At 32.4% G+C, this 27,998-nt stretch overlaps 5 protein-coding genes across 9 annotated transcripts; 2 read left to right on the top strand and 3 right to left on the bottom strand.

Annotated features, from left to right (window-relative positions):
* Positions 1-647: 647 nt before the first annotated feature.
* Positions 648-7,392, bottom strand: lili (LMBR1-like protein). 2 transcript variants are annotated; one of them, XM_036377390.2, is made up of 9 exons: positions 7,327-7,392; positions 6,625-6,755; positions 4,262-4,386; positions 3,909-4,048; positions 3,618-3,848; positions 3,460-3,528; positions 1,670-2,175; positions 1,348-1,579; positions 648-1,289 (listed from the first exon to the last, which is right to left on the bottom strand). In XM_036377390.2, the coding sequence occupies exons 2-9, from the start codon at positions 6,694-6,696 to the stop codon at positions 1,081-1,083; spliced, it is 1,584 nt and encodes a 527-aa protein (XP_036233283.2). In that variant the 5' UTR covers positions 6,697-6,755; positions 7,327-7,392; the 3' UTR covers positions 648-1,080. The 2 variants fall into 2 exon arrangements, with proteins under 2 accessions (XP_036233283.2, XP_014093932.1); XM_014238457.3 differs by having other exon boundaries at positions 7,104-7,377.
* On the top strand, positions 2,265-3,429 carry LOC106620070 (tetratricopeptide repeat protein 12). The gene is made up of 4 exons (XM_014238459.3): positions 2,265-2,581; positions 2,646-2,858; positions 2,937-3,059; positions 3,157-3,429. The coding sequence occupies exons 1-4, from the start codon at positions 2,451-2,453 to the stop codon at positions 3,371-3,373; spliced, it is 684 nt and encodes a 227-aa protein (XP_014093934.1). The 5' UTR covers positions 2,265-2,450; the 3' UTR covers positions 3,374-3,429.
* Positions 7,393-8,219: 827 nt separating the features above from the next.
* On the top strand, positions 8,220-14,470 carry Saf-B (Scaffold attachment factor B). 2 transcript variants are annotated; one of them, XM_036377386.2, is made up of 10 exons: positions 8,220-8,415; positions 8,491-8,907; positions 9,326-9,350; positions 9,634-9,829; positions 10,345-10,391; positions 11,486-12,464; positions 12,882-13,046; positions 13,165-13,349; positions 13,401-13,608; positions 13,669-14,470. In XM_036377386.2, exons 1-10 carry the CDS (start codon positions 8,296-8,298, stop codon positions 13,994-13,996), a joined length of 2,670 nt encoding a protein of 889 aa, XP_036233279.1. In that variant the 5' UTR covers positions 8,220-8,295; the 3' UTR covers positions 13,997-14,470. The 2 variants fall into 2 exon arrangements, with proteins under 2 accessions (XP_036233279.1, XP_014093929.1); XM_014238454.3 differs by having other exon boundaries at positions 8,221-8,415; positions 13,165-13,608.
* On the bottom strand, positions 11,486-20,722 carry niki (nimA-like kinase). 2 transcript variants are annotated; one of them, XM_036377389.2, is made up of 16 exons: positions 20,315-20,722; positions 20,072-20,228; positions 18,883-19,071; positions 17,840-17,978; positions 17,656-17,784; positions 17,495-17,563; positions 17,311-17,396; positions 17,037-17,243; positions 16,838-16,962; positions 16,585-16,702; positions 15,774-16,040; positions 15,513-15,678; positions 15,048-15,233; positions 14,871-14,981; positions 14,692-14,813; positions 11,486-14,628 (listed from the first exon to the last, which is right to left on the bottom strand). In XM_036377389.2, the coding sequence occupies exons 1-16, from the start codon at positions 20,646-20,648 to the stop codon at positions 14,493-14,495; spliced, it is 2,541 nt and encodes an 846-aa protein (XP_036233282.2). In that variant the 5' UTR covers positions 20,649-20,722; the 3' UTR covers positions 11,486-14,492. The 2 variants fall into 2 exon arrangements, with proteins under 2 accessions (XP_036233282.2, XP_036233280.2); XM_036377387.2 differs by lacking the exon at positions 17,495-17,563.
* Positions 20,723-21,018: 296 nt separating this feature from the next.
* RabX4 (RAS oncogene family member RabX4) lies at positions 21,019-27,996 on the bottom strand. 2 transcript variants are annotated; one of them, XM_070112073.1, is made up of 5 exons: positions 27,445-27,996; positions 23,563-23,762; positions 23,128-23,220; positions 22,912-23,025; positions 21,019-22,848 (listed from the first exon to the last, which is right to left on the bottom strand). In XM_070112073.1, exons 1-5 carry the CDS (start codon positions 27,458-27,460, stop codon positions 22,735-22,737), a joined length of 537 nt encoding a protein of 178 aa, XP_069968174.1. In that variant the 5' UTR covers positions 27,461-27,996; the 3' UTR covers positions 21,019-22,734. The 2 variants fall into 2 exon arrangements, with proteins under 2 accessions (XP_069968174.1, XP_014097048.1); XM_014241573.3 differs by lacking the exon at positions 27,445-27,996 and adding an exon at positions 24,197-24,991.
* Between the last annotated feature and the right edge of the window lie 2 nt (positions 27,997-27,998).

Below are 27,998 nucleotides of genomic sequence, written 5' to 3' on the forward strand. Positions count from 1 at the left end.
AGATAGCAAATTGTTCTAAACAACATATAAAACATCTTTTCACCATACAGTCTTTCATAATACAAAAAGTCATGTTAGTTGCAACTTTTGTGAAGCGAATGGATCTGCCTATCAATATTTATAACAATTGTGTATAACCATTATAGAAATATTAACACATGTGGTTAGTTTGAATATGCCATTTTTATTAAGCACATAAATATAGTGTATTTTTGTATCACATAATTTAACATGGTTTTTTCAATCAAGTATTCTTCAATTTTAAATACATATTTAATGTGTAATCAATTATATAATTTTGAAACACTTATTTCGACAAAATTATATATTATATAAAACTGACAAGTGACTTGGTGAATATCGGGCATTCTAAAAATAAACCAAAACCCACAGTTAATCCATAGATTGAATAATTATGGCCACGCACTGAAAATGTGTATGTATGTATACATATGTATGGTATATACACAAATTTATATTTTTTTCATATGGTGTATGTATTGGCTGTATAAATTATAAAAAAAAATATTTACATTTTCTAACTAAATTTATTATTTGACTAGCTTTTCTTTTTTAAAGATTATTTCTAATTTTACTTTTAGACATTTTATACTTTCTTTAACATATCCATCTTAAAAGCAACCAAATTCATTCCCAATTTTATTATACATAATAATTTATTTTATAGAAACTTACACACACCCGTTTGGTGATATATAATATTTACACTCTAAATAATTTTGCAATTAAGTTTAAATAAATTTCATAAAAATAACTACTTACGACTCATATCCGTAAAAAATGCACTGCTGAATTACAGTTTTACCCCTAAGGTGTTATTCCCTAATAATTTAACTCCCCTTTCTCTCTTCACATAATATTCGTATAGTAATTGAATGAAAATAAATAAAAGGAATAAAATTATGATGGTAGAAATGAATTGTTAGTTCTAAAACAAAAGTATCTACCACGTCGTGTTTAGTTAGTAACAACGGCACAAAACCTGTACCAGATCTAAATAAAAATTATTTATTTCAATGACAGAACCTTTATGCCGTCTCCTTCAGTGGCATGTGCATATCAATTTATAAATGACATATAATTAGTGAAGAGCACATAGTTCTCTACTAACCGCGCGCACAATTCCTGACGCACAGCTGCTGTAAATTTATTTACCAAGCAGAGCGCTGTCGTGGTGCCAAAGATTAAATTATAAAGTAAAACAATTTGAAAATTGCCTAACCACTCGATGGCACCAAAATCACCTAATAGATCGAAATTTGTAATGCCTGAAATAAAAAATATATAATGAATAAACTTTCATATAGGAAGATGTTTGTAACTCACCAATAATTCTACTGAGCAGCGGCAGTGCTGAACTTAATATTAAAACTAGCGCACAATTAAGTATTAGTTGTGCGAGAGAAGTCTTTCTTTTTTGTGGACAAACGTTGCGCATAAAAGGCATGGTATAAAAGCCAACAACAGAAGTGGCACCTAAATAGAAAATTAAACACACTTCTAAACCTGCTCCAAATGGTCCCATCTTCGATAGAGAAGTTATTCCAAGCGTAAATTGCTGTATGAAGGTAAAAGAAAGGCGATGTTAATGCATTAATTTTTCGCGTCTCGTCAAATATGTATAACACAGTAATAAGAAAAAACTCACCCGAGTGCTTAGTGGCAATGCTTTGATTCCTATTAGCAACTCTAGTGTATTTTGGACTACCAGCAAAACCGTTATACCGGTGAAAAAGAGCAACAACAACATTGCCAGAGGATATACGAAATTACGTTGAAACGCCGATGACTTGCGCAATTTCTCCAACTCTCTACTTTCAGACTCCAATTCTCTCAGTCTTTGTTTGAGCTTCTGTTGCTCAGTTTGATAATTTTCCAAAGGTTTTCGTTGATAAAGATGTACCAACGATGTATGAGCATAATATCCGCCACCATTTGTATAACCATTGCTGTAATCATTGTGTAAACTGTTGGCGCCGCCGTTGCTGCTGATATTAATATTTAGTAGTTCAATATTCGCTATTTTGCGCTTCAAGCTGGCGATTTCCATGTAAAACACTTGGTACTCCTCATTTACGTCGCGAAGTAAATGTGGCTTCACAAGTACTTGTCCCACAACTCCGAAGAGGCGAACAAAGCCAAGCGGCGTGCAAACTATTGAAATAATACAAAATTAATTGCGACTTAAAATATGTATTTAAAATAAAAAAACCAGTACACTAAGTTTACACAACAATACTTTTCACATTTACCATCGAAACAATTACCCTGGAAACGAGTGGTTGTTGTTGTACTTGCCAAACAAACAAAATAAAATTTATTTTAAAATAGCTTGCTCTCACAAAGGAGTTGATGACAAACTCAATAAATGAATTTTATAGTTCAATTTTAAAAATTATATACATACATACATATATAAGAAAATCAATATGGCGCAGGGGGATATGGATGAGGACTTTCTTAACTTTGAATCGAAAGTAAATCAGGTAATGAAATTATTAGAGGATATGGCGGCCGCAAATAAATCCGATGCAGAAAGTGCTGCTAAAAAGCCAGAAACGTAAGGTTGTCAAAAACAAGTATTTGTCCAATAAATGTACATACAAATATTTCACCTTTTATAGAAAGTCTGAAATTAATCAAGATAATTTCATTGTAAATGTTCGTCAAGACCGCACAGTGCTCAATCGCAAAGCGGTCTATCAAAAGGACCCATCAGATACTGGAGGTCCACAACAAATGGACAAGTACACATTTATGCAGCAGATGGAGCAGGATGCCGCCGAAAGAACCAAGATTCGACAGGAACGTGAGCGTATTTCTCAAAACTTTCGTAGGTAAATGCGCTAAGTTTAAGTATATGTATAAGATTATAAAACTATTCATTTACGGAAAATATTTTTACCTCCACCTAGCATGGGCAACGATGCTTATCGTAAGCAGAACTATGAAAAGGCAATACAAATGTATACAAAAGCCATTGAACACGTTAAAGACAGTCCTATATTATACAACAACCGAGCGCTATGTTATCTTAAGTAAATATATATATAATATGTATATACTATCTAAATATACACATATGTACATAGTTTTGTAATTTGTAACAATTTAACCACATTGTGTACGATATAGGTTGAGGAACTCTAAACGGGCAATTGTTGATGCCGATTATGTAATTAATAAATTGGACGAAAAGAACTTGCGATCTTGGTTGTACAGAGCAGCTGCTTATCTGAGATTGGGTGATGAAAAAAATTACGAGACCAGCATTAAATTCGCAAAGAAAAATAATACCAAAGAAATCAGCTATATAACTGCATTTCAAGAAAAACTCAGAACTGATTTCTGAATATATTAAATTTTATTATTTTCTATTTTTCCGCTAAATATATTCACGTAAAACTCTTTGTGCCTTCATATTTTCGAGATACTTACCGAGTAATAATAGCACTCCCAAAAATGATACACACGAATACAAAAATGGTAAATGCACACTGCCTAAATCTGAAAGTATTTCAAGAGATATTCCAAAGTTTTATTTGACAATAGGCTGACAATTAAATTAATTGATACTTGATTGTTAATAAACATACTTAGCAGTGATAAAAATCCGATTTTATCTGGATCCATAACAGCAGAGAGTACATAAGTAATGCCTAAAACCACCGTGGCTAAGAGGCTAAATACTGTAAACGTTTCATAAGCGCGCGCAATTATACCCTTCTTATGCCCAACGAAACCAGTAGATTCCGTAAAAAGATACGCAAATGGCAAAAACACAAATAAGGAGAGATTGGAAAATAAAAATATATGATTCCAAAGACCTGCAATTATAGTGACTATAGTTATCTTAACAACTGAAATTAGGCAAATAAACTAATTACCTTGTATTAAAGAGCTATTGAGCCATTTTACATAATAGCTGTTAGGATAAAGCAACAGAACCTCATTGCTGGCTATTGATATCGGTAGCAGAAGGGCGGCACCAACAGCGATCGCCATAGAAAATGTACACAGCCAAGAGCTGTAAGCATAACGTTCAAACCATACAAAGTATGAAATATTACACAAATGTATGTATGTATATACATATATACAAAGGCATTATTTCATTTAATAATTTCAAAAGTTCGACAGTGAACTATAGAAAATACATTTATTTAAAAAGTGTTTAACAAATAACTATAGAATTATTGTCATTTGTAATCTATTGTACATATGTATATGCATCACATACCTTATACGGTAGACGAGCACTTCATCTTCGTCCGTGGAAAATAGATCTTCACGATCTTTCCGACGAAAGCGGGTTATCAGCGCATAGGAGGCAAGATATAGCAACATCAGCAGCAGCAGAAATATCTGCGAACAATCAAATAATTTTTTAATATTATTGAAAAAATAGCCAAAGATGTAATATAATATAAACATGTATGCATATATAATATACATATGTATATAAAATAAATTAACATATGTATTTTAAAAAGCTAAATATTTATTGAAATATTTATATTGCCATTTTAATACAATTTGTATTATTTTTTTTTTTATATTTTCAATTACTCAAACTATTGTATTTCAAATATATTACATGTACGTAGTATTAAAATAGAATTGGTCATATATTGTTCAATAAATTCCACTGACAATCGAAGCAATTGCGTTGATAAGTACAAAATTCACACAGGTTATTGAATCAATAAAAGAATGATGCGTGGACTTTGCGATACGAATATAACAAGATATCAAACACACGACTTTGTATAGTCTGCGAGGAAATTAAACTTTGATCAATGAAAACGATGAACACCAAAAACAAATCGAAATAGTTATAGATATATCGAAATAATCAGGATGACCAGACGAATGGACAACTACATGATAATACCAAAAACTCCAATTCGGAGTGGTAAAAGAAACTGGTGAAGTTATTTACTATGGCCTTATATTTTTCATTCGTTCGATCACGGTGATACATGTATCGGTGATCCTATACTCGTACTTCTCCAGGGGAAAAGGTACATTTAAAATTTAATTGATGGGTTCCCTGGTCATTCTGACTGCCTGCCGTTATGTCGACAACGTATTTGCAGACCAAATTGCTAAGCTTATATATATTGTACCAACAATTAATTCCATTATCCAGAGATGCAAACATATTATAATCATCAATTTTCTACCTAATTATCGAATTCCTCTAACCCTTATTATAAGCTAATTAGAACTTTGGTAAGCCAGTCGAAAGCCTCCGTAACAAGCATTGCATTTTTTACTATTGATGTATAATTTGTAATATGTACTACAATAAAAATATATATGTTTACTAAAAATAAACGATTAAATCGAATTATAAAAAAATGCACATTTATATTAAAATGAACTACTTTTATAATACTTTTTTTTGTTTAAAAGCTTAAACATTAAGGGCTACATAAACAGTGGTGTTCAAAATGCTTGTAAATGAGAACCGCTTTTTAAGATATCTTACGGTATACATCAAAATAAATTAAAATTTATTTTCATTTATATAAATTAAAATGTACTGTTTAAAATAATAATCGTGAAAATTTAAAAGGGTACATATTCCCATTTTTTGATACTTTTGAAAACGAAACAGTACATAGTACATAATAATGATACGTCATAATTATTAGAAACACAAAATAATTTTTTCTAATTTATAATTTTTAATGGATAAAGGAAAACTTTGCACCGACGAAAAACGCAATCTAAATTTAAAATTAAGAAAGGAAGAAAAAAACTTGATCGAAAATAAAAGACCTCCCGAGATGTATTGAACTAATTATAGACAATGCCATTAAATAAGTCAGAAAGTCAGAAAGCAGAGGCAGGAAAAGAAAGACAACTGCAGTAGATGATCGATGCATAATTCGATACGGCATAACTAATCCTGCTATGTCTTCAAGAATATGTCCTTAAAGTTTTATGTCGATAGAAGCAATATATAATAGCAATATTAATCTCCTGGCCTTTAACGCTCCAACCAATAGTTTATAAACTTTAGACGCGTTTTTCTCAAAACTACTATTTCAAAGTCCGAGTTCACTGTCATTTTAAAACTACTTGACCGATTCATTTCAAACTTTATACACATTTTCGACATATAAAATACCGCCCCCCTACGTTTAGTAAAAATTTTGTTTTTACATTAAGGGTGTTCTCCACCCCCAAAATGGCGAAATTATTAGTGGAAAATAACAGTTTACACTTTAAATAGCCGCCAAAAATTTTAAAGAAAAAAAAATTATCAGAGAACGTTGGGGGGAGATTTGATCATAGGAGGATAATTTAACTAATTTTCTTTGTTTTTTTTTCGGATAATTTCCAGCCGAGTTATGGTGAACACCACAAATTGTTTTTTTTTTTCGTATATTGACTTCTTACCACTATTATTATTTTGAACACAGCAGTATATTGAAAAACATTTTACTATCTATACATCTACGTTGGCATGTAAGTATAATGCGAAAGAATCTGTAATTTATATATTACTTTAATTTGGAACCATAGTAAAACAAAAAACATTTGCTTAATTATTGTAATGCCTTAAATACAAATTTTTTTATAAATGCTTACAATATTTTCACGAAGATTGTTATGAAAAATTTGTAATTTGATATCAGTTACTTCTTCCTCTTCCTCGTCCATGTCACCAAAAAGTTTCTTGAATTTTCCGTTTGAGGCAGCCAGAATGTTATAGTTTGTCCCTTTAAAATTGGCACGTTACAGTTAGAGTCCAAAACACAATTCTAGATAATGGTGTAAAAATTCTGCAGTTTTTTTCTACTGTGCACGCACTTCTTTTAATTTGCACGGCACGCAATACAAAGTGCTTTGGTGTCACAGTCATGTAATCTCTGATAATGATTAGATTCTTAGCAGTTAATTTTAATGTTATGTTTAAATCATACAGTTAAGAGGACAGACAAGAATTGGACTGTGTACCGTCACAGAGACCTTTTGACACCAATATCACAACACAAAAAAAGTAAATCAAATGCCTGTTATTTATTTTATATGGATTTTAAATGCACATTAATTATTCAATTTATTACATTATCTTCCAATCGCAAATTTTTAATTTCATTTAAAAGAAATTTCCACAATGTTATTATTATTGTTGCATATGCAACCCCAGGCTCTCCGTTGATTAGAGTCTTCTCATACTTTCCCCATTACAGAAACCGACAATTTTTTCAGTTCCACAAAGACACAATGTTCGTAATTTAATCAATCAAATTGCTGTGGTACTTATATGTACATATAATATTAACACACATTCACAAATCTCATAAATTTTGTTAACAAACAATTTTTCGACCAATTCCCACGTACAGAAATTCACAAACTTCAAGAAAACGAGCCAGACAATAATAACAAAAATTTCACTAATGTCAGGGTTGCAATTTTCAAATTTTAACATTATTATCTACGAGTTTAATTAGTTAACCGGATGACGCCTAAAGAATTCACCGGATCTTTCAAAATGCTAAAATTTTATATATAAATATAAATAAATAATTCAATTTTAAGAAGATTCGTAATTGATTATTTTTATTACTTTATTATATTATTTACTTTGTTCCATTGTATCGTGAGTTTACATACAAAATGTTGTGGATCGCAGAATCAATATTGATCCCAAAATTTTCAAAATATCGCTTTCAATATATATTACACGTTCAGAAGTCCCCGATGATGGTTTTGTCAATTTGCTCTTAAAAAACATCCACACTTTAACAGAATTGTTACTGTTGTTGCGGTAGAATTCGGTACCACGACAGTCGGGCCTACTTAACCGAAACGGACACGGATTTTTATTCGGCCAAGGACTGTCAACTCAGCAGAATATTGCTATGGTGATGCCAGTGATTTAACCGATAGGTGACATGCTGGGTTGTATGAGGAATACACCTATATTGTTGAGGAAAAAACATTAAAAATATTATCTGAACAAAACAAAAGCAGCTCATTTTACTACTCTGCCTCTATCTATTGTTTGTGTTATTGCTAAAAGACGCTTTCTTCAATAACTGACATAAAGTCTCTAATTCAAATCCGAAAGGAGTCATATGGAGTTCTGAATTAAGTTTAAGTACTAGATTTAATTTGTGTAAAGAAACAGTGCTGCCAAATTTAAGAAATCATGTGTGGTAGTAACCCTGCTTTGTGATAAGAAGCCATTTTGTGTCTCATTGCAAATGTATATTTGTCGAAATAATTATTAGGTCTAGAAATTGAATTATAATGCCAGATTCTGGAAAAAAATTGAGTGAGTTACGTATTTGTGATTTGAAAGAAGAGTTAGAAAAAAGAAATTTGGAAACTGTTGGAGCTAAAGCAACTTTGGTAGAACGGCTGGAACAGGTAGTAATAACACACATCCATGTAAAAATTGACTTCACATGTGTGTTTGTTCATATATTTTTATATTTTATTTAGGCTATGAAAAGTGAAGGTTTAGATCCGTGTAAGTACATTTTTTTACCCAATTCCAAAGTCGTCGGTAAGAAAATTATGGCCTGCAAAAAAGTTGACATAAAACCTGTCGAGGAAATCAAAATTAAGGAAGAACCCGTCGACGACGAAGACATAGCACTTAAAGATGAGGATGTGGGGGAAGAGGATGATTATGATGATAATGAGCAATATGAAAACGACGAGGATGACGAAGTCGACCAAGTAGGTGATGTAGATGATGAATGTGTAATCATCGAGGAAGAAGGGCGGGCTGAGGTAGATAAGGGAAGTGGTTCAAATGACGGACCAGAGGGAGAAGAGGAAAATGCAGGCGAATCGAATGAAGAATCGATAAATTTAACCATTGGTGAAGACGAACAAAAACTCTTGCACGATGAGGTAAGAATAAGTCATTATATTTGAAAGTTATACATAATGAAATTGACAATTTTTTCGGCCTCCTTTGATTTAAGTTTTTTTTTTTAATTTTTAGTGTAAATATCTCATTGATAGCTGCTTCTACTTTTCTGAGAAATTATATACCTAATTTTCATCTTAATTTTAACAGTATTCTATTCAGTATTATTGCTATTATTAATCTAAGGCAAAGATAAAATATCTAAAGAAAATAGAGATTATTTGTTTGTAGCACGATCTCCCGATTTTATAAGTAAATGTACAAGTAGCTTTATCGCTCAGTTTAGCTTATCTCTGATGAGTCTAGGTTCCGCTGTTATTTGCTTCTTTGTAGTATTTAAATTTATAACTTAAGTATTCTTAATTTATTAAAATGGATTTTTATTTATTTACTTTATAGGCACCTGATGACAAGGAAAAATGCAGTGAGTACTTTAATTATTTATTTTTGTACAGTACAGATACACTTTGTAAATTATATTTAAATCTCGTCAATGTGTTTAAATTGATATTATTCGTGTTGCAAGTCTCGCAGATCTAAAGCGCTTGTAGTGAAATATAAAATTAATATACATATATATCCTTATATATATTATGCTGACAGAATCTGTAATGAAATCAAAAGCAAATGAAACAAGCTTAAATTAAAAACTAATAAAAATAACTATTCTCCCTCGTAAAATGCCGTTGCTTGCCGGTTGTTTATAGCCGATGCAGAAGGTGATACTTCCGACAGGAATTCAGCGCAAAAGAGTTCAAAAACGGTTGCAGCTTTGAAGGACACAAGAACATCCAAGGGTGGCTCCAGCAGCAGTAAGGACGAACGTAAATGCAGCAAGTCTGATGACGATAAATCAAAGAGAAAAGATGAGAATTCCGGCGACAAAAAGGATAAAGACATTAGGTTGGTTGAATGCCAAAGCACAGCTACTTAACAGCATAATTACTTTCAAAAAGGGAATGGAGATCACAAGCAAACATTATTTTCCAATTTGTCTGTTGTATGTAAGTTTATATCAGTTATAGTGTTGTATATTGTTAAGATTTGTAAACGAGCCACAAAAGCGGGAGCCATCATGTGACTATAAGCTAAGCAATAACAAGAAAATACTTTAAAAGAAACAAATATACGGAAGAGTTGATGAAATGATACATTCTTTATGAGGAACAGATGTGTTTGCAGCGCCTTTCTCACAACTATTAGGCCGTTCATCTTTTACAAATATCAACATTATTCGCTGATATAAACAATACATACCAACAACTGCTCGATTATTCGAAATTAATTGAAGATTTGAAGCTTTCAACGAAAGAATATTTAACTAATTAATTTCCTTTTAATATTTTTCCGCTAAATTCACCTTCAATCAACCCGAAATTCGATTGTTTATGTGATCGTGATTATCCAACTGAAAACAGTGAACAAAAATCATCTTCAAACAAGACTTCGCAGAAGGATGACAAAGGTAAATAGCCAAAAAAAATGCAGGGTAATAAACCATGGCAACAGCTGAAAGTGTAATACAAGATGGACACTGATGTAGGGCTTAACAAAAAACTAGTTCTCAGTGATATGATTTTCAAGAAAGTTTTTAGCTTGGTTGAATTTATGCTAGGGTGTTATTCGACAAGGGAAGTGTGACCTTTCTAAAAGAAGTATTTTACAATCCTTTAGCATGAGTGTAATTTAATAGTTAGTAAATTGAAAGCACAAAACATGTACTCTACGCTGATAACTTTTCAGAACAGCAAAGGTAATCTAAGGTCACGTTGCTGTAACAACTAGTATTCACCAAAACAACTTTATATGCGTCTTAAGAGTTTTATATAATATACGTGATGTATATTATAGAGATGACTGACATTTAAAACCGGAAAAAGTCAGTAAAATGCCGGACACCATCATGACACAAACATTTTTTGCTTTGTAAAAAACTGATAACAATTTGATGCCGATCAATTTTTGGATTAACGTTGCAAATGCAAATAAAGGATTACTAATCAACAAAACCTATGGATCTAAAATCTCCACACTGAGTAATAACGTTTATCTCATATAAATAGAGGAAATAGTGATTCATTAGTTCCTGTTAATCATATAAAGTACTTTTCAACAAGCAGCATTGATGTTACTTTACATTAACACGTGTCACCGAGAATCATCAGCTGGCGCAGAATCATCATTAGTTGGCGCAGGATCAACGTTATTTAACACAGGTTAATTAGGTGCTTTTTAGTTCACCGGATTTTACATACCCACTAAGTTGCTACCGAGTATTCGATTAATATATTTTACTTCTAATTAAGAACCAAAGTTCACATTTCCTTTGTCGATTAATTTATAGAGAAATAATTTAAACTGCACGTTTATATGAATTTAAAAACAAAGTTGTATTGTAGATGAAGACATTTTATATCGACTTATGATACAAAATTCTGGTTTACAATCAAGTTCCTTTTTTCAAAGATAAAAATATGAAGACTTACAAAACGAACGCAAAAATTATTTGTATGTGTGCTCACCATTACTATTCCACTATTATTTATATGGAAATTGCAGAAAAGTCTTCAACGAATACCTCTACAAAATCGTCGTCCACAGGAAAGCAGACAACGCCTTCACGTAATCTTTGGGTATCCGGGTTATCGTCATTAACGAGAGCGAGCGATCTGAAAACAATATTTTCCAAATATGGAAAGGTTATCGGAGCCAAGGTGGTCACCAATACCCGAACTCCGGGCACACGTTGTTATGGCTACGTAACAATGTCATCATCGTCGGATGCCAGTCGTTGCATTGAGCATTTGCATCACACCGAGCTCCATGGGCGGATAATATCAGTAGAGCGCACTAAAAACGAAATCGGCAGCAGCTCAACTAGTGTCGCCAAAACACGTGTGGATGCAACAAAAAAAGATGAAGACAAGAAGATACGAGACACGACTTCTAAGACGCGAGACGACAAACGTAAAACTATTGATACAAAGAAGGACGATGCATCAAAGAAACCTGAATTGGAGAAGGACAAGCAACGCGACAAAGAAAAGGAGAAGGATCAAAATAAAAAAGACGAAAAGGAAAAGGAGAAAGAAAAAAGTGTGGCTAGCAATCTTGAGAAGCGAGCAATTTCTAAAGATGTGCAGAAAGATCGAAATATCCGTCAGCATTCTAACCGCAGCCGTTCCAATGACCGCAATCGCAACGACCGAAATATTCGTGATCAACGTCAAAGGGATCGTGAACGTGAACAGCGCATCAGACAGAGGGAGTACATACAATTACGAGAAGAGCGAGAGCGACAACGATTAAGAGAGCGTGAACGTGAACTACGTGAAGAAGAAAGGCGTCGGCGAGAAATCCGCGAACGTCAACGGCAAGAAGAAGCTCGTTTGGCCGAAGAACGTCGAAAACTGGCACAGGAACGTGAACGCTTGGAGAAAGAAAAAGCCGAATTGCTGCGTTTGGAGCGTGAAAGGCAAAAACTAGAGCGAGAGAAAATCGAACTGGAGCGTCTCGAGTTAAAACGACAACAAATGAAGTATGAACGCGTAAACCATTTCATTTATTCGTTTCTTAGAATATAAAATATACATATATCCACCAAAACACTCCCGCATATACAAATGCACATGATGCACGAACACAAACCGTATTATTCGCTCCTTCCGGTCAATGCCGCTGAGGCAAATGTGAACAAGTTTCGGGATGTGTATTTGAATGCTGATTGTTGGATGTATACAAAGTGTGATTATGACAAAATTGTATAAGTTAAATCCCTATAACGTCTTAATCGCTTCAGAATTTCAGAAATGTAGAGTAAGCAAGGTGATTAAGCATCATCCCCAAAATGGTCAACACTTTTAAACTAATATTAAAATATAAATACTTAAATATGTATAGGGATTAATCATTTATTTTGTCTTTTTCCCAATTTTCGTTTAAATTGTGCCAAAAGGATTATGCACGCCCGCGAGGATCCTATTAAACGGCTAGCAAAAAGATCCAGCGATGAACGTTATACCGAAGTGGCCAATCGGAAACGTTCGTCAGGAAGTGATTCTCGTTTCGAGGCGCCGCCACCGCCGCGCTTCGATGCTAGTCTCGTGACATCATCAAGAAGGTAAAAAACATGATTTTTTCAAGTTTTAACTATGTATTTACACTATATATAAACTTAAAAACGCCTAGAGCAAAAAAAAAAAAATGTTGAAACTTAATATATGATTATAAACCCACAGCTATGATAAAAAGCGGGACGATTATAATAGCTCATCATCTAGCAAGCGTGTCATTGATGACTTCCCATCTACAACAAAACGTATGGATTACTCAAAGCGCGACGATTTTTCCAGTGCGGGTACCAAGCGTGCAGCGTTGGATGACTACCCAGTCGTCCCACCGAAACGCAGTACTGATGATTACGGTAAGCGTAATAATGACTACTTAGCGTCAACTTCATCCAAACGAATCATAGACGATTATGGGGCAAGCAAATCATCTCGTGATGACTACAAGCGTGAGGTTGAAATTCGTCATGTTCCAACAACTGGTAATACCAGTGGTTCATCATTTCATACAAGCCGCGATGTCAGCTCAACTATTCATAAGGCTAGCGCCGGTCGTTATGTAGATTCGGAACGTTCTACGAGTGGGTACAGACGTAGTGGCATCGATGACATACGGTAAACCATATCCTTTCGTCATTTTAATATATATTTTATACATATTTTTATAATTTGTAGGTCATCAACATCTGGAAATAAACGTTATGAAAACTCAAATACTTACGGCAGCTCTAACAATGGCGGTAGTGTTTGGGCATCATCTACCCATTTGAGTGGAAGTTCTGGTGGAGGAGGTGGTGTCAAATCTTACGTCGGCAATGGCATGTCAAATATGCACAGTAACTCGACGTGGCAGAAGTCGGTCGAAGACAACAACTGGCGTCCTATGCAATCGGCGCAAGACCGTTTCGATCGGACATACAATGAACGCTCTAATAGTGGTTACACTGCTGGAAGTTTGTTTGGCAGCGGAGGGCGGTATGGCGGTCAAATGTCGCGTTACTAAAATTTCATTTTGGTAATTTTATGATATCATAGCTTAAAGATTTATTTTCGTATTATATGTGAATTGATAAAAACATGTAACCATTTATCAGTAACATTTGCATTCGCCAGTTTACAACAGACGATAGTTATTTAATGTTTCAAAAACATCTTATCTGAAAATTAAATATGACAAGAAATGAATTATGCTGAATATTTAGCAGTTCAATTTTTGGGACCATAACAAATTTTCCCTAATTTCAATGCTAACTAAAACTATAAAAGATGTATTAGATTCAATATCAATATGAATATAATTATTGAAAAAATAATGCCTGACCATGTGTTTAAACATAATTTTGTAATGCCTTTTGATCATAATTTGTAATGCTTATTTTTCTCTTGTTTCAAAAATATGCTATAAATTTGTCATATATATTTAAGTGAATTTGAATTAAAATAAATAGAAATTACATTAATGTAAAATGTAATAAAATTATTGTTTCATTATTCATGCACTACTGCAAATCTTCCAGAGAGGATACCAACGGTGTAGTGGTGTCCACCAACACTAAAACACTGTGCGGCAATAGATATATGTTGTTTAATTCAATATAGTAGCCTTTTTCGCGTTGCTCCTGAGATGCATACAGACTAAAAGTTCATTGATTACATATGATAAAAACATGTTGGCATTTTCGAAATTACGGTACTCACGACAAAAGATCTACAGGTTTTAAAAGTAGCTCAGATTTATAAATCGAGGCAAGGAAATTTGTGAAAGCCACAGTGCTGTTGTTGACATCAGAATTAGTAGAGTTTTGGTTATGCCCTTGCAACTATCAACAATTTTTATATAAATAGGATTGAACAGTTAATTCACATAAAATACTGACCGTATTAAAGTTACTTTCTCCAAAGCCCGGTATACCATTTCTTGTTCCCCAAAAGGTTATAAAATTATCCTTAGAAGTAACTATTGTACCTTGATCATTGCATTTGCAATTCTAATTAAAACAAAAACATAATTGAATATAAAGTATTTAGAGTGGTTAAAGAGCCCGTGTATTTACTATAATGGTGCGGTGTGCAATGAATTTCACCAGAGTGGGCTGCTCAACGCTATTTGTGTGTCCTACTCCCAGTTGTCCTTCTGAATTGCGGCCCATCGTGTAAACACTACCGTTTTCCATTAATAAAATGGTATGCACTGAAGAGAAGCTCGCCGAAATGATTTTATGGGACAATTGTAGTTTTTTCTAATCAATTTTACAAAATAATAATGAACATTTTAAGCTAATATGTATAACTTTCTATAGTACAGTAGCTGACTAAAGTGCACTAGTATGAAATTCCTGCTCCGATAAATACTCATTTTTTATGCAAAAACTAATATCAACATATTATTAAAATACGAAGCAATACATAACCGTATTAATTATTCATTCGGGTTACTAAGAGACAATTTATAAATTTTTGGTAACTTGCACTTTTGTAAGGTACTGTTCGTAAATTCCGTCTATATGGAAGAAACATACGAATGCTGTTATGTTGCTTTTTTTAAACCCCAACTTCTTGTATTTGTTGCAGCCACAGGCATACAAGTCTCCGTTTTTGAAGAGAACTGCCGATATATTCGGACCGCAAAAAATTTTCTCAGCCTTTCCATTCATATGTGGTAGTAGAACCTTTTGTGGGGTTTTCCTTAAAAAGTTAGTTAAATAGCAATGAATTTACTTTAACACCTATTTGTGTATAGTATATGTATGTAAAGGTAAACATATGCTTTATAAACGTACTGCTGTGTTTGAAATTTACCCAAGCCAAGAGCACCATGCGCGCTGGTACCCCAAACGTAGATCGAACCATCGGCGCTTAAAGCGAGCACATGTTCAGTTCCGGCCGCTATTTTCTCTATTTGTATATCTTGTAGCTTTATTACACCTTTTGGTGTATGATATATCTTGTTTTCGTCATGTCCCAATGCGTACTTTGAATTATCGCCACAACTGAGAACGCTACCCGATTGTGTTAATAGAATACTGAAGCCATCGCCAACGCATGCGCTATAGAATATAATATATGTATGCAAGAACTCGAACAATCTTCAAAAAAAAATCGAATAATTGAATAGCAAGTAATCTAGTACACTTAAGGTTAGGTTAAGGCACAAAAATCGAGCTTAGTTCTGATTTGTCGCATTGAAATTTTTACTTTACGGGATCCAAAAAAGCAAACTGCACCCAGAGATTTATGTAACTTAAACTCATTACAATGAGAATTAATCCATGACAAGAAATCGCTGATGATTGCAGCTCTTGATGGCTATCCACCAATATTTCGAATATCGAAGCACACTTATACGAGAGTTTGAACACCTATACATTTACTTATAATGGTGCCTACACGATCATTATATGGTTTGAGTTCATTAACTATTATGACAGTTAGCAGAATCAAAACACAAAAAATATAATATTTTAAAGTAAGAAAGCTCCGCAAAGACATTATTATATTCATATATACAATATGCGAAACCATCTAACTTTTAGTTTATAAAATCGAATTTCCCCATTATTTACTTGATTTAATTTAAATGAATGAATTTACCTTATAATATGGTGACTGCGAATGCTTTCCATTCTACTGGGATAATGTTTCCAACCTTCAAGCGAAGATGAACCGAGTTGTCCGTGTATGCCCTCTCCCCACGCATAAACTGAACCATCTTAAAATTATATACTTAATTAAAATAATTAAAATTGAGGAACATATTAATATAATAATAATAAAAAATATATATTTATTGACAACACAAAAATGTCTATATATTTTAATTGTCCTATTTTTAATAATCACTTACCATCATTAACCACCACAAAATGTGAGTCACTGGCAGCGACTGAGCGTATGCGAGCTTTGGGAGGTAACTGTATAGGATTCATGCCGAAGCTGTTGCCAAATGCCTTCAATTGGTATAATACGGACCTAATTAAAAAAAAATCATACATTTAATTAATTCTCTATGTCAAGTTATTTAGTATTTGCATTTATTTACTGACCGCTTGCAAATTATTTCATTGGGTATGGCAGTTTCCGCATTCATTACTTCCCTTTCGGTGCGACCGGTTGGGAGCTCTGTCAATGCTTGTTTAGAGTTCTCTGCCTCCAAACAAAAACTGAGCTCTACGCTCTCCTTGGCTGATTGTACTTCAGTTGAGATATTTGAAATAGGATTCATTGCAAGTATATCATCATTATAAGAATAACTAACGAAACAAATATTTATAGAGCGGGCAATGTACGTATGGGCAGTGGAAATGTTTTGCCGCTTACCCTTTATTTTTTCCCAAATTTCTAAATATAAGCGGAATCCAATACTCCAAAATCTCAGAGGCATTTGGACGAAGAGAAGCATCCACCTACAATGTTATGGTTGCATGGCAAATATTGAGAAGACTGTTACATATACATGTATGTATGTATGTCTGTATGTACATATAAAAATGTGGAAACTTGCTTGCAAGAGATTGCCTAGGAGACTGCGTAAGCCCGAAGAATAGCCCGTCGGTATAGTAGTATAATTACCCTAAAAAAATTTCATGCAGCTACATATATGTATGTATATGTGTACTTAAGAATAATCTTTTAAAGATGTAGATTCTTTCATCATAAACTTACCGCCATTATTTTAGACACCAATTGAGAAAGATTTGAGGCCGCAAAACTTTTCTTAAGGCAACACATTTCACCAAGTATACAACCCAATGCCCATATATCGCTTTTATGGTCATATTCCTTACCTTCGCACTAAACAAATAATTTTAGTTAATTTAATAAATGATAATTATTGACTTGGCATTACCATTTCCGGGCTGAAGTAATATGGAGTTCCTAGCACGGTTTGTGCCAACACTTTTGTATTCATTATTTTTGATATGCCAAAGTCTCCGATCTTTACTATTCCTCGTTTGTTCAAAAACACATTTGCAGTTTTCAAATCTCTAAAAAAGATAAGTGTATACATATATAAATGATGAATATTGAATGAAAACTTGAATACTTATAGGTGACTTTACAGTAATTCCTCCCATAAATCCCTGTTACCTGTTGGCATCATACAATAGCTTTTTTAACTTAAGCATATGGGTCATTCCATGTCAAATGGACAAATAGTTGGGCGCGACCCCCACCGATTCGAATGAATTTTGGTGGAAAGTTATGTCTTATCATTAAACAAAGTTCTTCCAAAAGAAAGGATTTTATGAGTTTATATATTTAATATTTCAGGAACTACTGTATATTAAACAAAGAACGCTGGTGAATTTTCAAAGGACAATTAGATGTATAGGAAAAAAATGGTTTTGAAACAAAAATTTGAAAATTACTAATATTAAAAAATTTAGAATTTTGGAAAATCATAAAAAGTAACAATCCCGGGAAAATTTAGGCCTAAAAATTTTTTATATTATACCTCTAACATATCTAAAAAAATTCTGAAATTTTCAGAGGGGTGTTCTTTTTCGTTCCAAAGATATGAATTTTGGAAAAATAGTTTTTTTTCAATTTTTTTTTCATACATTTTTCTATGTTTTTTATAAATAAATGATTTTATCTAGTTTTGCTGACTTATCTCTAGTATCTAGTTTATGAGATCCACACGCATAAGTTGTCTTATATTATATTATGCTATGGATACTTTTTAAAAATATTAAAACCTAACATGCTTATCCGTGGTATTATATATTAACCGTTTGTAAACATAACGAGTTAGGAAAATCAGAACGTTTGAACTCTCTAATTATCGTGTACAATGTCTTATATACATTTTTTACAAATTCAGAGTACTAAAAATTAATTATATGTATACCATATACCTGTATGCATGTATATTTTACAAAGTCTTACCGATGTAAAATATTTTCAGAATGCATGTAATTGATGGCACTTGAGATCTGCTCAAAAACTGCAACGATATAACGTTCAGGAAAATAATCTTTCATTAGACGGTCCGCGATAACTTGAGCCAAGGTGCCCCTATCCGCGTATTCCATTTCAATCAGCAGGGTGTTGTCTCTAATGAAGCTACCCAAGTAACTGAAAAAAAATTCCGTAAACGAAAATTCAATAATTATAATTTGTATTCATAACAAAAAATAACAGAATTAAGATTGAAATGACAGTGATTTTTCTCTTAATATCTTAACAAAATTTTTACCAATACCAAAGAATTAGAATTTTGAACATTATTATTGTATTACCTATAAGAAGATGGACACAAAACTTGACATCCTTACATATTATATTAAATGGATAAGTTGTAATAGAAAATTTTGAAAAATTGTGCTTACGTATACAATTGTTGTTTAGATTATATTTAGATTGCTTAGATCAAATGTATACAATATTGAATACTGGTATGCTTTTATCAACGTTATTGCTTCTCGAAATTGCGGCTGTTTTTTTCAAAAAAATTTCACTCAAGGGGTGACTTGATGTCTTATTCTTATGTTGTTAGTAGGGCCAACTGCGTTTTTCTACGTGTGTGGTATTTGGCTTTGTGGTAAAATGTTGTTATATATGTTTAGTTTAGATTAGGTTAGTAATATTTTCATACCATTCCTTAGAGCTTCTAGCATAATGCTATGTTCCCAAATAGGACCAAAACCATACTGACAAGACAATATGTATCACATACTCGATTTAGTAAGTATACAACATAGGTTCTCTTTCTCTCTGTTTCTTCTCTCGGTGATTTTTTCCCCGAAATATCTTTCTAATATATAATAATTTTTATTTATACTACTAAACTAAAGAATATTCAATAGAAGAATAACGGAAAAAATTACAAACAAATCTGTAGACTATTAATTGTCCGGATTTCTTCGCACGTAGCCCTCATGTGCTTTTATACTCCTTTTATTTTTATTTAATTTGAGTTATGAGAAATCCTTGTCGAATTATTCAAATTCAATAGTGTATGCAATTTTTATAAAGAAGTTAAGCAATGGTTCAACGTAAAATTTGTATGGTGAGTTTAAAGATATGCGTATATAGACGTGTACATACGCACGCATCTAAATGTTACGTTAACTACCTAATTATATTTGGATGGTGAAGCTTAGAAAATACTTCAACTTCGTTCATAGCCAAATCTCTTTCGGATGGTGTCAGATCTGCTAAATTTATTTGTTTGAAAACAATGTGATGATTATCAAATTTGCGTCGATATAATATCGCCACTCCAAACGACCCTGCAAATATTGAAAACAGTAAAAAGCCTTGTCCGAGTACCAAAAATGTATTAAAGGTAGTAATTATTAAGAAATAGGTATGCTACCTTGTCCGACCACTCTAATTTTTTCATAATTACTCAGCCCAAACCGATTAATATTTGAAGTATCAAGTGCCTTGGGAATGGGACCGGTTAACGATGTATTATAATTTTGTGTCCCCCCGTTTTTATTTAAAGTTTCATCTTTCAATAATGCTGATACCGAAGATGAGGAGTTCGATATGGTGAAGATTTTGGGCGGCATGATTCCATTAAATGTGGCTCGCTTTTTTGACCTTGATGCAAATGCATTCATGGAAGAATTACTTGATGCTGAGGAATCTGATATACGCCCATTAAAAATCGGCACAGAACTGGCCTTAGCTTTAATTTTTTTCATTTTTATGTGCAATCCGAAGCTTGTATGTACATGTCCATCCACCGCTACCTGGACTGGTTTTTAGATGGTGACTCGCTAAAACTGGCGGCCACTGGCCAAAGAAAATGTTGTGGTCAATTTCATTACCTAGCAACGGGAGCTATGCAGCTATGGAGCAGCATGTGTCAAATTTGTCAAAATCGCAGTTCGTGTTTAATAATATATACGTACATATATGTTCATAGATGTACACAAATTAATTTGGATCTACGTACAAATAAAAACTATTCTTAGTTGTAGTGGCTCGTGAACGCATGCTTAGTATACAGACCAATTAGTATTCCTTACCCCAACACCCACTTAATCGTAAACAAATGTACACTTGATGATATTTATCTCGTGAATATTTTAGTTAATGTATTTTATTTCGTATTATTGAAATTATTTTTCTAGGTTTATTGTGGATTGTACATTGTTTAAAAATAAATCTTAAGTTTACTTCAAGTCGACTAGTAAAATTTCACTTAACTAATGCACCAAATCGCTTTACGTTGTATTTAATGGATTCTTTTAAAGTGATCCTACATTACGTCCTTTTGGAATAATGCTTTTGTATATGCATGTAATAGACTCTGAAATGTAAATATAATGTACATATGTATGTATGTAGCACATTTCAAGCAGACATAGTTAGTTAAGTTAGTAATACGATCTGTGATATACATAATATTGTATGTCTGTACTTACTTATCTATGGTAGTTCACATTATAAAATTCATATAGGTTGAGAATATACATATACACTTTAGTTCGTAATTCATTAGTAAGTTTTTACAAGCATTTTTAAGATTTGTTGTTCAGTTTTGTTATTGTACACTATTGGGTAATTGACTAAGACGCTATTGGAAACGGAATCTTCGTAAAGACAACGGGCATTTACAGATGTTTGCCTTCCGTAGCATAATTTTAAAATTTACACATCGCTTCTATATATAAAAATGTTTCCTTATTATTATATACATACATAGCATCACCTAAAATCAAAAAATTATAAATTGATTTTTTTATTGATTAAGTTTCACCACATCATATTACATATGTATGTATATGTAGAAATATAACCAAGTTATAACCAAACTGAAATTTTATTACAATATGAGTAGTTTCTATTTTATATAATTTTTCCTTCTCTTGTCAACTTATGAAAAGTAATGTAATGTTACGTTAGTTTGCATTTTAGGTAACGATATATAAATGGGGATTTCCATTTAATCAAAAATTAAAACGTGACTAACCGTTTGTAATCTTCCTTAGGTGGTTTCAATTATATATTCCTTTAATTTATAGAAGGAATGGTTAATTTTAACTACTTAACTATAAATCACGTATTTAATCAAGATATTGTTTACCAGTTTTGCTCATGAAACTACAATACATGCCATATGTAGGTGTCCCTACTTTTTCAGTTTGCCGAATATATTTTACTAGCGCAGATGTTAACGGTTTATGTTATACCAAATTTAAAGTGGCCAACTCGACTAAAATTATTTCTTACTTAATACTTGCTTTACTATATTATTTATTAGGCGCAATATGAAGTACTCGCTCGCAAACGATTACATGCTATTTGGCTTTATGCAACTACATATGTATGTATATAATGTATGTATGTATGTATGTATGTATGTATGCATGTATAAAACATAAGATATTAGCTCTAAAATGTGCATATTTACATATATATATTGTATTATAAAATTTTGAAATAACTTTTTACTTTTAGTTTGGATTGTATTACTACAACAACCATGAACTATGTAATGTATTATCAATGTATTACGGTTGTAATGTGAAACTCCGCCATTAGCAACCATATTCCCACTCAGGAAAAGTGCGATTTGCCTAATACCTGTAGGCTGGTTCAAGTTGTTTTGCTCTCATACCGCATCTCAGTGCTAGTCATATTTGGCCAAGTGTATCGGTAGTATTTACGATAGCATGTGTGTATGTATGTATGTATGTAAGTATGCATGGAAGTACATATTCCACTACAGCACTCTATTGGACGTATTTTTCCTTATGAGTATGTGGAATATTTCTGTTCGGCTTAGCAGGAACAACGATTACCTTCGGAGAGACTGGCCAAACTAAAGGTACCAAGCCCGTTAGAGCCAGGCGATTTTTTGTCCTGATTTTTATCGTCGTTATCAAAGTTATCCCCCTAAAAATATAACAAAGTTAATATTTTAGAAACACTATGAGTTCTTTTCAAATAAAATTCTACCCGACGTTCGCGTTGCTCCCTGATCTTTCGTGCCAATGCTAGAAAAGCCTCCTCAATATTAATGTTGCATTTACAGGATACTTCAAAGAAGGGCATATCAAAATTTTCAGCAATCTAATTTTTTATTTATAATTTGAGAATATTAAGCCAATGTGAAATAGACATAAGTTTTAAGCATTAGTAGGAAATATTGTAAAAAATTTATTTTGAACTTACTTTTTCTCCTCGTTCTTTGTCGACCGCCCGTTGAGTAGCAGAGCTTTCACATTTATTGCCCACTAAGACTTTGACAACATCCGGTGACGCGTTCTATTCGAATGAATGAATATAAAAAGTACTTGTTAATATATTTTGTATTTAAATTTACTTCAGCAACTTTCAACCAATTGCAACGGACAACATTTTAAAGGTTATTGCCCACTTATACCTATTTACGAAAGCTTCGTACCTTTCTCTAAAAAAATAATAATAACTACACCTGCGTTGTCCGTTGCCCTCTTAGACAAACAAATCTATTACTACCTTCTAAGAAATATAGTGCAATAAGCAGCTCATTAGTTTTGTTCATAAAACATATGCAAATGCATACGATGATGTGTAATTGTGCACACATTTATAAATATTTATAGCCATATAATTAGTAAGTCAAACCTCTTGGATATTTCGTAGCCAATATGATAAATTGTTGTAGCTCTCCAAATTGGTCACATCATACATCAGTAGGATACCCATTGCTCCGCGATAATAGGCCGTAGTTAATGTTCGAAACCTTTCTTGTCCAGCTGTGTCCCAAATTTGTAACTTTATGGGTACACCATCCAAATTGATTAATTTCTGTTTGAAGTCGATGCCTAGTGCAAATAGTTACATAGAATATTAATAGTTAAAAAGAAATCGAAATCATCATATCCTTATATCATCCAGTGAACAAAATGTTTTTCATATATAATGGACAAACATTATCCAACACTGAAAAATTGTATTTTTTAAGCATATATCCATTTGTAATACAAGTACTGCAACATATTTTCACAATTTCAGAGCACTCAAATAGAAGATGATCTTTCGCCACTTTTTAACATATATGCAGATGCACTAGATAAACGATATTAAAGTAGGAGCCATTATCTTGTTTTTCTTATCGCACGCTCTTTTGCACAGAGCCCAAGCAATGCACTATGTATGTATGTATATAATATATGTATAATTTTGTCAATTAATACAAGCTCTCTGAAATTGAGATTTCTAAAAATCTGTATATCCTCTACCATTACTAATAAGTTACCTATAGTAGAGATGTATGTGTCGTAGTATTTCTCGTCGCAGTATCTATGGACAATACACGTTTTACCCACATTAGAATCACCTAGCACTAGAACTTTATACGTCGCCACAAAGTCCAAAGCCATCTCGATTTACGGTTTCAATGACTTTCCAGACTAATGCCTGGATGGAAAGGTTTAAATCGTCGTTGAAGATTTTATTAGCACACGTAGTATATTTATATACTTATATATGTATATTGTATTATATTCTTTCTTTATTGGATGTGGACAACGTAATAAATTATATTTTGCTTTCTTTTACTCTTTGTATGATGTTATCTACGCGAATTTTAAAAACTTCTCGCAGCTTTTAATAATCTATAATTTTTTGATTAATCTTTTTTTTTTTGGTAACTTGAAATTGTTAGCAAGCCTTCAGTGCAAGGTATGAATCAGCATCATGAAAAAGAACTTCTAAATGGATTCACGAAAAATCAATACAATCTTGACATATGAAAACAAGTCAAACACAGACCAACTCCTAACCAACAGTTTGCTTGTGGAGTATTTGTGGAACGTGACAGACTTGTTCGAAATCAACGCCTGCGTTTTGTTTGGCATTAGGTTGAAGGGTTGTTATACGTATCTACGGGGTTGAAGATTGACTGATTATTTGTTTACAATTTCTTTCCAACACAGATGTAGCGGCGAAGGGAATTTGTTATTCACACAACAGCTGAAAACGTTCGAAGATTACGAAAGCAAATGTACATACGTATATACACACCTATGTGAGTGTTATTTTATTTATTAGGATATGATTTTTTTGAAATAGTCTCGCGATGTATTTGTTTGATTCTAACATATAATAATAAATTACTAGCATAACATTAGTTATGTTAAAAAATATATAATTTTGTAGAATAATAATATGTAAACAAGAATCATTTGCAACAGCCGTAGCGAGTTATTTGAGAGACGAAGCAAAATATGTATTAATTTTTAGCGTTTATTATAAATTAAGACAATATCAATTGAGATTCGCTTAAAGTGTGAGCGTAATAGAATAATATTAGCTCACTATTAACTAGTTACGGGTGTGGGCACACAGATATTCATCCATCGCAAATTGTACTACGCAAATTACCTTGGACAGTTACAATTTCACTTTAGAATTAAAAAAAAGCTCCTAATTTGAAAAAATTAAATTAGCAAAATATATACATATATAGTGTTATGGCAATATTTTTCAGGTAATTTTTAAATTGTGTAAAATGTCAACAATACGATTTATGGGTTATATGGCGTATGAGTAACATTTTCATAATTGCTTTTATGTATTAATCTTAAAGTTTGCGAATATTGTACCGTTTTTTATATAGAATTAATAATCATAATAGTTTGATATAGACGGCTAACAGACAACATTTAAAATAAAAAAATTTGTGGAATTTCGAGGAAATTTTCTTCTCTTAACTTTAGTTACTGATAACTTTTATATGTGCACTACTATATTAATGTGGTGAGTACGAACTTAAATAAAAATGTGAAACAATCTATTTTTTAGTGATGTCATTTTGTTTATAAATATGTTGTTTTAGTTTGGCGAACCGATAATTCAAAATAACGTAGAACACACGCACACACAGATATGTGTATCTACATATACATGTGTATGTATATAGCTACAGATACATATATTAAAATACGGTGCATATGAATCTATATCGAGAATGAAGAATAACGTATTCTAACATTCTCGTTGTATATCCATAAATATTTGTACATATGTATGAATATGCATACATATGAATATGTAATAACTGTATAGATACTTTAATACATGTGGTTTTAATAAAAACATTAAGATGTTAAAATTCTAAAACCAGGCAAATATCTGCAACTCAGTTTACCACCTACGAACTACGTAAACACATAAGCAAATATAGCCAATTTTTGGCCCCACTTATATGTATGTGCATACTACATAAACGGCATTTCTATGGTATATTCAGCAACGAAATTCTCAACATTGCACAGTGGGAAAAAAGGCTGATTTAGCAGCGATTTGTTTATAACTTCAGAAACTGATGCTATTTATGTACCGATATATTTTTATTTTAAATATACTTAAAATTTAAATTAGAAATTAAAGAGTATATTGTTTACGTGAAAATAAAAGAAATAATTTTTAAATTTATAAAAAATTATTCTACTTGATATTTGAGCAGTTTCTATTCGATTCTATGGCGCTTCTTAACCAATTTTAAAAATTTTGGTCCCTTTGGGATTTTTTGTGCCATATTTTTCGTATATCGAGCATACCACACTTTTCTCACAATAATACAAGTCTTTTTCGGTCAATAATACTTTCAGTTTATATTAAGTATTTTTTCACTTTTTAGTTTGAAATGCTTAAAAAGCGCGTTTTTGAACTATATTTATTTATTTATTTATTTTCACAGTTCTGTTAGCTCATACACTGCCATCAGAATTCGTTTTATCAAAAGTTTTTTAGAAGCATCGTTTCGCATATGGTAAACTGAAAAAGTACTCGCTTGGACACTGACTAAAGCTACAAAATACCTATATTATAGGCGATAACATGCAGATCTATTAAAACAATACTAAATCACAAATCATTGAATAATTAAAAAAGATATATATTGAGACTGAACCCGCCCGAATCGTAAAAATTGAGATATACGAAAAATTAGTTTATTAGTAAAAATAACAACCCTTAGAAGCACGACAGTTAATACTGAGTTTTGAAACGAAAAACAATCATAAGTCATAAATATATAATTTGTTAATAATAACATATTTTTTCTTTAAGTAATAGCAAAAAGTTGATGTGCAATAATGTAAATGAAAATTGTATGCGGATTTCAGCACGTTGTCAAAATTGGAGGGAAAACGATAACATATGTTTTGTTTGAAGCTTTACAGTTATACGAATATTCGGAGAAAAGCGCAACGAAAAGTGTTTTTGTCCTATCGGATATACAATATTATTAATCGATAACGAGACAATAATAGCGTCAAGATAAAAGTTGAAATTTGAATTAATCCGAGCCAAATCAGCCATTTCTCCCACTGTGCATTGGCGCTTTTTAATCATACGCAATCAATGTACGAGAATATGTATCTTCGGGATGCATCACCAAGAATTTAACACTAATCGACGAAAGTAAAAGCCTTAATTCAAATACTAAATTGGTTAAATTCCCTAATTATACCCAGTTTATGCACATCTGTTTGTACATACATATAGACCAAATCATACACCATATACGAACATATAGACTAACACGAATACACTAAAGCGAAACTGACACGAACAGAAAATAAACACACAAAAAAATATTGAAAAAACAAAAAGCCATCAAAATATGTCTTTTTTGGTATTGGTGTTTTCTTTATGCAGCTGTAATATTTTCGCTTAATTATGAAGTACAACATCGCACAGCAAAGAATACAAGTATAAAGGTTCGAAGCCGCCAACAAGATCCCGGAGTCGATATGGGTTTTACGGAATGGAACTATCGACGGTGCATGTCAGCCTGTTAAAGTATTCCAGATGAGCAATTTGCCGCAAACAGATTGTCTAAGCACTTATACCACTTTATCTGTGTAAATGCCTCAATCATCACACACCAGCACATATCAAGTGGACCCTCATTTATGACGAGAGAATTTTTCTCAAGAGAGCAAGCATATAGAGTGGTATAAGGTTATTGTTACGAGCGTGGAGATGACATCACTTTGCCTATGTACGAAAACTGGAAAAAATAAGAACATTTGCGAAAACGGAATACCTTT

This window comes from Bactrocera oleae, chromosome 2 (assembly GCF_042242935.1).
Source record: "Bactrocera oleae isolate idBacOlea1 chromosome 2, idBacOlea1, whole genome shotgun sequence".
Lineage (NCBI taxonomy): Eukaryota > Metazoa > Arthropoda > Insecta > Diptera > Tephritidae > Bactrocera > Bactrocera oleae.